Source organism: Electrophorus electricus, chromosome 7 (genome assembly GCF_013358815.1).
Source record: "Electrophorus electricus isolate fEleEle1 chromosome 7, fEleEle1.pri, whole genome shotgun sequence".
In the NCBI taxonomy this organism is placed as follows: domain Eukaryota; kingdom Metazoa; phylum Chordata; class Actinopteri; order Gymnotiformes; family Gymnotidae; genus Electrophorus; species Electrophorus electricus.
Window position 1 is genome coordinate 19,242,265 of NC_049541.1, and position 10,000 is coordinate 19,252,264.

At 44.4% G+C, this 10,000-nt stretch overlaps 1 protein-coding gene across 2 annotated transcripts in view; it reads left to right on the forward strand.

The window, feature by feature from the left end:
* Nucleotides 1-10,000, forward strand: part of chst11 (carbohydrate (chondroitin 4) sulfotransferase 11) — a 34,601-nt gene that overhangs the window by 14,619 nt on the left and 9,982 nt on the right. For both annotated transcript variants that reach the window (XM_027021275.2, XM_027021274.2), the window contains exon 2: nt 7,247-7,332. In XM_027021275.2, coding sequence (XP_026877076.1) covers nt 7,247-7,332 — 86 coding nt within the window. The remainder of the gene's footprint in view (nt 1-7,246; nt 7,333-10,000) is intronic.

A 10,000-nucleotide genomic window follows, 5' to 3' on the forward strand; every position in this document is an offset into this window, starting at 1 on the left:
AGAGAGAGAGAGAGAGAGAGAGAGAGAGAGAGAGAGAGAGAAAATATGTTCATCATGTGCATGCCTGGGTGTGGGTGTACACCTTTTATTTGAGAGACAGTGTGACCTGTGCCTGTACCTTGGATTTTCTCATAAGCACTTGTGTTAGAGCCCTAAGCATTAGCAGAGGTGCCTTATTTCTTAAGTCATTAGACTGTGTGGATTTTCCTGTGGAGAGCGGCTGGATGTGGGTGGCAGTAATCTCTTCTCAGCCCTGTACGTGAGGCTGTCTCCCCAGGCCTGGCCTTCAGAGGGTCCTGATTGGATACGCCACTGCACACTGCCTGGCTGGTAGTGCCCATGGCTTTTATGTTTCATTGAGTTCATTGCAAGAACAAAGCAATCCAAAAGCCATAATCAGTGTGTGTGTTGGGGAAGCAGTGGGGAGGTTGGGGATAGGAGTAGGGTGAGACTCGGGTGCTCATTAGCGTAGCAGCTTATCTCTGCTGGGAGCTGAAATGAAAACGTGTCACCCTCTTCTCACAAACATAGACTTCATATGTTCCACACGTGGGCGTGTGTGTGTGTGTGTGTGTGTGTGTGTGTGTGTGTGTGTGTGTATGTGTGTGTTCATGTGCCCTTCTCTTTTGTGAAGCCTTGTTTCCTTTGGCCAGTGACTCAGTGCAGATGTAGCTAATCCTTGGTGCACCTGTAGTGCAGATCAAACCCAATGAGTAAATCTAGATACCAACCAAATCCAGAGAGACCAGAGTTAGCAGAGAGACTAGAGGGAGCAGAGCGACCAGAGTTAGCAGAGAGACCAGAGGGAGCAGAGCGACCAGAGTTAGCAGAGAGACCAGAGGGAGCAGAGCGACCAGAGTTAGCAGAGAGACCAGAGGGAGCAGAGAGCCCTGCTACTGGGATGACCTGCACTCCAGCACCCATCTGTGTAGCCTGACCTCACCACACAGAGCTCCATGTGAACGCCATCTAATGAAGATGTAGAACACGTCTGTATACTGAAAGGTCCATTTTAAAGAATAGTGTTTGAATAGTGTGTGTTTCAGTCCTCAATTTGAAGGTTTGAGTGCTGTATCTGTGTGTGTTTGTGTGTGTTGTGTGTGTGTGTTGGCAGAGCAGGCCTGGGGGAGACTTGGTAAAATGAGATGAATAGTGACAGCCTGCAACATACAATGACATACCCTTAGAGAGAGAGAGAGAGAGAGAGAGAGAGAGAGACAGAGAGAGAGAGAGAGAGAGAGACAGAGAGAGAGAGAGAGAGAGAGAGACAGAGAGAGAGAGAGAGAGAGAGAGAGAGAGTGTGTGTGTGTGCGCAAGTAATTGTGTGTGTGTGTGTGTGTGTTGCCTGGTTACTACTGGTTACTACTAGGGCAGAGAGGGGAAGGGGACATGAAGGAGAAATAGAGATAGAGGCGTTCAGATACCTGCTTCTCTTCAGGAACAGCCAGCAGAATGGAGAGAGAGAGAGAGAGAGAGAGAGAGAGAGAGAGAGAGAGAGAGAGAGAGAGAGAGAGAGTGAGGGAGAGAGAGAGGAAGAGAGTGAGAGAGGGAGGGAGGAAGAGAGAGAGAGGGAGAGGGAGGAAGAGAGAGAGAGAGAGAGAGAGAGAGAGAGAGAGAGAGAGAGATGAAGAGAGTGAGTGAGAGAGAGAGGAAGAGAGAGAGTGAGGGAGAGAGTGAGGGAGAGAGAGAGGAAGAGAGTGAGAGAGGGAGGGAGGAAGAGAGAGAGGGAGAGGGAGGAAGAGAGAGAGAGAGAGAGAGAGAGAGAGAGAGAGAGAGAGAGAGAGAGAGAGAGTTAGTGTTGGCATTCTGTGTGCAATTATAATACTGTGCTACCATCACACTGCTGAGACTACAGCTGGTGACATCCTCCATCCAGCACACAAACACACGTCCAAGGGCAGAACACTGTCCTATGTGTTTGTTTGTTAATCATTATCATAATATTGATATTGCTGATAAACACTGATAAACTGTTTGATTAATTAAGATTTTATCTTTGTGTGTTTTGGCCAATCTAACCATATCACACCAACAGCTCAGAACTGCGCTTTTTGTGTATGGAAGGGTGTATCATTAACATTGACACTGACATTTACAGCCTTTAGCAGAACCTCTCATGCAGCGTGACTTAGAAAATTGCTTTATCATCTGAGCTGTTGCAATGAAAAACCATGTATCAGCCTTTTTATGAAATCTGTTATTTTAGCTTGTACAACTCTTACATTAAAATTACATTAAAATTCTAAATATGCTTTATTTAAACTTATCTGACTTCATCCATGTGGACATTTAAAAATAAAACTTGCATTAATACTTTATATTATTGTTTTTATTTTGTAGAATGAGGAGAAACATTAAATGGACATTTGTGATTTTTTTGTTGTAGTGGCTTGTCCCTCATAGACTGCATCCGAGTCAGTATAGTCGCTTAGAGTCCAAAATACCAGTGAACTAGAACACTGATAGACAGAGGAGTCAGGGCTCCTACACAGAATTACACAATGAGCTCAAGAGCACAAGTACAATACTGAACAATAAGTGAATCACAATGATTCACTGCCCAGCCCTAACACACAAATCCACACACACACACATACACACACACATGGGCACACACACATGCACACACACACACACACACACACACACACACACGCACACACATGGGCACACACACACACACACACACACACACACACACACACATGTGCTTCATAACCCATTTAGCAGTATTGCTTCAGGGCTTCAGGAAATAATGGCAAATGTACAGTACCAGTCAAAAGATTGGACACACCAGAGTGAATGTGTTTTAATTAGTCTTAAAGCCATTTTAATCTAATGGTTTATATTTAAATTTGTATTTAATTCAAATATAAGTAAGCTCATATATATGAAATTATTTCCAAAACAATATATAAATGATATATTAAATGAAAATAATAATAATGAAATTTAAATTCATTTAATTGCCCCTCAATAAATTCAGAACGTCTGTCCCTCAGGTGCTCAGAATACATGAGAATGAAGATATCATAGGTGTCTCCCCATGAACCTGATTAAGGGAGCATCAAGAGAATTCAAGGCTATCATCAAAGTAACGGGTGGCTTTGAAGAACTTTGAAGGATCTAAAATCTAAGATAGTTAATATTTGTTTAAAACAGCATGATCTTGTGTTATTTGATTATTTGATTGATCTTCAGTGATTTTCTAAAATGTAGAAACTATTTAAAAATAAATAGTGGTGTGTACCCAAAACCTTTGACTGTACTGCCTATGTATTGTATGTGTGTGTGTGTGGTGTGCCTGTCTCCTTGGCTGACTCTCTTTCTGTGAGTATGTGTGTTTGGAACGTTAGGGGCCCTGACTCATCACCCCGAATGAACCTACCCTGACTTTTGCAGGTGACCTGTGACCTAATGAGCAGAGGGGCACATGGAGGTGGTAGCCAGACATGGATGGGGGCAGGCTTTGGGTGGCTTTGCTGTATTTCCATTTTGGGACATGGGTGCATCTGGTCCCTCTGATAGGGGATTCCATTCCAGGTGACGTTAACATGACTGGTCAGAGAGAAACCAGAAGCCTGGAGCCTGAGAATGACCCTTGACTGTGGAGGACACACACATGCACACGCAGACACACAAATGCACACACGTACGCGTGCACGCGCACGTGCACACACATGCATGTACACACATGCACATGCACACACACCCACTCAGAAAGACTTAGAAAGAGGAACTTCAGTCGGCTATTTTCTGTGTGACGGGGGATTTAGCCATGGATTCAACATTACAGACTTTTCAGATCATTCCTGTTCCTTGTCTCTTTCCCTCTGTTTACCCCTAGAAGTCCTCTCCAAGGCCAGTAAATGCAGTTCTCTACCACACACACACACACACACACGCACACTTTGTTTTCAGCACCTCCCTAAAACTCTAATTATCATGTTGGTTATTGTAATTAATAATTAAAAGACTAAAGACTTGAACAGAAGTGGAAAGTAAAAAAATATCAAGTGAAACAGTACAGAGAGCACAATGTCTCCTGTATTCCCAAAGGATCACACAATCACTGCCCTGTACACACACACACACACACACACACACACACACACACACACACACACACACACACACACACACATACACATACACATACACACACACACACACACACACACACACACACACACATACACTCCCAATTAATTCTTATCTGAAGCCCCCCCAACACATCTTAATTATGTGGCCACCTGAAAAGTGTTAATTCAAATCTTAATGAAGTTGTAGCTCTGCCTCGTTTGACGACTTGTAATGCAAATGCAGGAAGTCAGTGCAAAAACTAATTAATGAAGTGTGTGTGTGTGTGTGTGTGTGGGAGGGAGGGGGGTTTATTTGTCGAGGTGGGGGTGGGGTGGAGTGGGTAGATTTAATTGACCTGTAATTTGCCAAAGGGATCTCTGTAATCTTCAGTGTCTGATGATCATCCTTTATTCTGCATAGGATTACTTCAACACACACACACACACACACACACACACACACACACATACAAACTCACACAATGGATACGTTGTGCTTCTGTTATTCATGTTCATTTGAGTCTAAGTTAATACATGTGCACTTATTTTTTTGTATGTGCTATGCATCTGTGTAAACATGCTCTCTGACTGTTCATCTGTTACATGGTTGATCGTGTATGTTTGTGCATGTGTGCGTGTGTTTGTGCGTGTGTGTGTGTGTGTGCGTGTGTGTTGTGTGACCATTTTGCCATAGTTGTCACCTCTTTTTTAGCAGCGACTGGTGAAGTAATGTGTTTTCATATCTGTGAAGGTTAGATAAGGATGGGCTAATTCCCCTTTACACCATAAGCCCCTGCTGATGTATGGCTGCACAGCCAGTGTTATTATAGCCCTGATGGAAACAGGCTACTGAGCATGTGCGGGGCGAGGGTATGTTTTTAGATGGACTGTCGTGTAATCGAATACAGTGTATACTTTAGACTTCTCCCACTCACATGTGCACACACCCCCTCACCATCATCCCAGGGCCATATTTGCTCCCAGTACACTTGTGTTCAGCCCTCCTGTGTTCAGCCCTGAAGCTTTCTCTCAGACACGGGAGATTCACTGGAGAGCCGTGGTGCATCCACGGCCACGCATTTCACTAGTGCGAGCAGGTCGTGACGGGTCACGTGTTTCAGATGAAATCATTCCATTTAACTTTCCTTATGTGGCCCAAATGGGATTTGATGGTAAGGGCATAAGGTCAAGGTTAGGCAGCTGGCAGGAGGGGTGTTGTTGCTGGGTGGCTAGTGGCCCTCATTATAGTGTTGTCAGCACATTGGAAATGAGAACAGGTGTGTTCAACTCTAACTGCCCCCCGGCCCAGGCGGGACTGATTGGTGCATAGCTAACTACTGATGCAACACACACAGGTGCTTATTCAGGCAGAGGAGGGGACCTATGCTGAAACCTGCTACACACACACACACACACACGCACGTACACACGCACGCATGCACGCACACACACACACACACACACACACACACAATAGCGTTGCTCTGCTTGTGTGCATGCCTGTGGGTTAAGAGTGGAAAACATAATCTGTATAATGGTGAACAACATAATTCATCTGCATTAGGAATTAGAGAGTGGTAGTAGTAAAGACAGAGTGTTTCAGTACTGTAGCTCTCACTGCACACTGTAGAGTGTTTCAGTACTGTAGCTCTCACTGCACACTGTAGAGTGTTTCAGTACTGCAGCTCTCACTGGACACTGTAGTGTGTTTCAATACTGCAGCTCTCACTGGACACTGTAGAGTGTTTCAGTACTGCAGCTCTCACTGGACACTGTAGAGTGTTTCAGTACTGCAGCTCTCACTGGACACTGTAGAGTGTTTCAGTACTGCAGCTCTCACTGGACACTGTAGTGTGTTTCAGTACTGCAGCTCTCACTGGACACTGTAGTGTGTTTAGTACTGTAGCTCTCACTGGACACTGTAGAGTGTTTCAGTACTGCAGCTCTCACTGGACACTGTAGAGTGTTTCAGTACTGTAGCTCTCACTGGACACTGTAGTGTGTTTCAGTACTGTAGCTCTCACTGGACACTGTAGAGTGTTTCAGTACTGCAGCTCTCACTGGATACTGTAGTGTGTTTCAGTACTGTAGCTCTCACTGGACACTGTAGTGTGTTTAGTACTGTAGCTCTCACTGGACACTGTAGTGTGTTTCAGTACTGCAGCTCTCACTGGACACTGTAGAGTGTTTCAGTACTGCAGCTCTCACTAGACACTGTAGAGTGTTTCAGTACTGCAGCTCTCACTAGACACTGTAGAGTGTTTCAGTACTGCAGCTCTCGCTGCACACTGGACACTGTAGTGTGTTTCAGTACAGGGGCAACAGAATTCCACTCTTTAGCAAAGGCAGCACATCCTGGTTTCTCAGAAACATCAGTGATAGATAGTAGAACCAGTGTTGCTGTTAACTCACCACCCTTTTGGTCATTATGCTCTTATGCTTCTTGAGTCATCTGGCTGGCAAAAAAGTTTCATGTGGCATCACATCATTCGTGCTTCTGTTACCTCAAACATGCATGCTGTTCTTGTTAAACTTTCACATTATCCTGCCACTGTCTCGCTGCGCTATTTTTACTGTTGTTCTTGTCTGTGTTGGTTCATGTCTCAGTCTACCTGGATTTCAGTGGATTTCAATGGAGCACTTATAGTTCACTGAAATGAGACGCTGCTCACAGTTGTCACAGGAGTGCAGGGAGTCATTATTTAATGAGGTGCTCTGTTTTGGGCCTGTACTGCATCTCCAACAGAAACTGAGACGTTCCTTCAAAGCACAAGAGGGTGGATGGGAATCTTGGAGATTCCTGTCCTGTCGCTGGAAAAAACAAGACAAGGAGGCGCTATTAGGATAGGTGGAGCTGTGCCTCACCTCCGGTGCGCTTGTTTGATGGATATTGCACTCTATGTCATCGTGTTAAAACCGGTGAATAATTAAATTCATAACAATCATAATATTTAAATCAGATGACAGAGTACTGAAGTATGGTGTTTATTATTAACATTTATGATGTGGAATATTCATGACAGTTTGATTTTAATTGCAAAACTACAGGCATGCATGGTTTGTCACTGTCTCTTGCTTTTCAGGTTTTAGAGTTAGTCTTGTCTATGATTTGCTGGCCTAACAGTCTGTCTCTCTCTCTCTCTCTCTCTCTCTCTTTTCTGCAGTAATGAGGCGAAACCCATTTGCGGCAGAAGGTTGCTGTCAGAAGGGCTCCAGAAGTGCTCTTCAGGAGCTCTACAACCCCACACAGGTGCTGGTGTTATTGGCCACAAACCTTGTCAATGTTCTGATTTCACAAATGATTGGTTCCCCTGTTAAGTATCTGGCTTGCCATTGGCTGTTTGGTTGTTTAAAAAAATGAGCGGGTTAAAATGGAAATACAGTGATTTACTCTAGAAAAGCTCTAGAAGAGAATATAACTGCACCGTCGAAATACTGTATTGTTTGCATTAAGTCATGCTACTCCAGTGGAATGCTTACTTTGAGAGCAGAAAGTAACCTTTACACCCAGAGTATAAGGCTCGTGTACATTGCTATGAAAACTCGACTGGACATTCAAATCTCAGCGTATGTGCATATTTTGCAGCACTCAGCTGTGCCCAGGGCTTCCTTTGTGTGCATTAAGCTCGTCCAGTTTGGTCTCCTCTATGTCCACCTCTGCGTCTTTTTGAGATTGGCAGTTATACTTTGTTGCCATGCCAACTGTCCTGCACCGGAGGGGAGAAATGTGAGGGGGGAGAGGGGCTGAGCTATAATCAGCCATTTCTGATTGGCTGTCAGGAAGCCATTTGACCTTGTAACTGCCAGCTTATGTTTTAAGCACTTAAGTTCTGTTTCATTCCTCATGGCTGCCACTCGTTGGTTCCACACCGGAACGATCACGATCATATTATACGCCAAGCACTTCACTTCCACTCCTGGCCCTGCGTGGGTCTGAGCATAAGCTGTCGGTTAAGTTCTCATTTCATGTCTTGGCTGAGACGACATTTCCGACCTCCTCTCTGGCGGTAGCATGCTGACCCTCCATGCATCTCCTTTGGTCAGCAGTTTGGAAATGCGTTCACCCATGAACCACAAAAATACTCCCAGAGGAAAAAAAAAGAAGTCATGTTGCTGGCTGTAATTGGCTCTGATTGGCTGTGATTGGTTCCAGAAGCCACTGGTTTTGCCTGGAGAAGAATGAAATTTTCAGTGCACACAGCGCCTATGAGCACAGCCTCAAGCAGAATGAATATAGCAATCAATCAAGACACTGAAGGCTCGTCACATTGAGAATCCTTGCAATATTGTGCATAGTTGGATTTCTTTTACAGTATGTAAAAATAAAGGCTTTTGTCTGGCTGCAGTGTCTGCTGCCAGCTGATTGGCTGCACTTTCCCTATTGCGGTGAAGCCATCTGATATTCTGGAACACTGCAGCTGTCTGTGAACGTGCGGCGCTAAGGTCAGCTCCAGACCAAGGTCCCTGCACGCTCAGACATCTCTGCTGGCTGACATATTCACGCAGCAGTTCTGCAGTCAGCAGTGCCTCATTCCTCCTGAAGAGGCATGGTGTCAGGATCTGCATTCAGAGGCTTCCATTCACTCTGGCCACAAATTCTCGCAGTGTGGGGATTTCTTGTTTTTGATGGTTGCATGAATAAATGCGATGTAAAATTGATCTGCGCCTGCTCCCTGGAGTGTTGCCGTGCAACCTCAGGTGCGCCCGTTTGCGGCATCCGGATTGGCCTTTGGAAACACCTCCATTTCACTAAACCAGTCAATCTGCTTTGATTAAGTAGAACAGAAGGTTCAATATGAAATTGCTCTGCGGACTCCATGTAACTGCCACTGGGCTGTTTCTCCAAGTCTTTGCTTCTTCTGAGTGGTCACTGCTAGTCTGAGTCTGTCCCCGGATCTGCCTGTGTGTTGTTAGGGAACACAGGGTAGTGACATTTTCCCCTCCAAAATAGAGCCGGCTGATGGGACGCCAGAACAACACGGGTGACAGGGCCTCTACTGCATGGGCCGCTCCAGAGCGCCCACAAGAGGAACCTTGGGGTATTACAGAGGCTTTTGTTTGACCACATACAGACCCGTGCAGTATTAATGCTTGGAAGTATCTTATACGCTTATGTAGACCTGTGGCAGACAGCTGGACTAAACAGAACCACTGCCATATTCAGAACTGTTATATTCTTTCCTTTCATGAATAAATGAGGCATGTACTTTAAAACTTTAATTAACATTCCTTTTTCCATATGCTATTGAAATTGCACCTAAAAAGCTCCACTCATCAGATTCACACTCAGGACAGGGGACTGCACCAGGTCATATTTCCCGTTCAGAGGGTTTCACTTGTGATTCATTTGTGATAACTGTGGAAATGTCACAAGGAGAAAGAAAATACCACAACTGGTTATTCTGTGGAAACAAATGACAATAAATAAAAAAGACAAAGGAAAAAATAATAAAGAATCAGATGCTATTTGTTTAGTATACGTACTACATTAGTATTAAGCAGAACAACTAAATCCAAAGTTAAGTCAGTATTGTTTGTTTGTTTTTTGCCTCATTTTATGAAGTAGTACATTGTCGACAGTAACGCACTGCAATATTTTAACAAGCCCACACTTGTTGGTTGGTGTCAGTGATGGTGAGATGTGAGGTGAGACTCGGGTTTCATTAAGCATCATGTAACAGTATTATGACAATAATAACACAGCTTCAGTAAGGCCGTGCTGTTCCGCTACTGACGTATGATTCGTTTTATCGGCTGGACGACGTTTCTTTTAAAGCTAAAATACCGGTGCCTCATCCCATAATGCTAGTGGGCAAATTCTTTCTGTTGCTTAGAATGCAGGGTTTGTTTTCATGGTCAAATAGACCAGTGGTAGTAAATATATGGACCAAATCTAAAGTTTTTCCAAGCATGTAGAT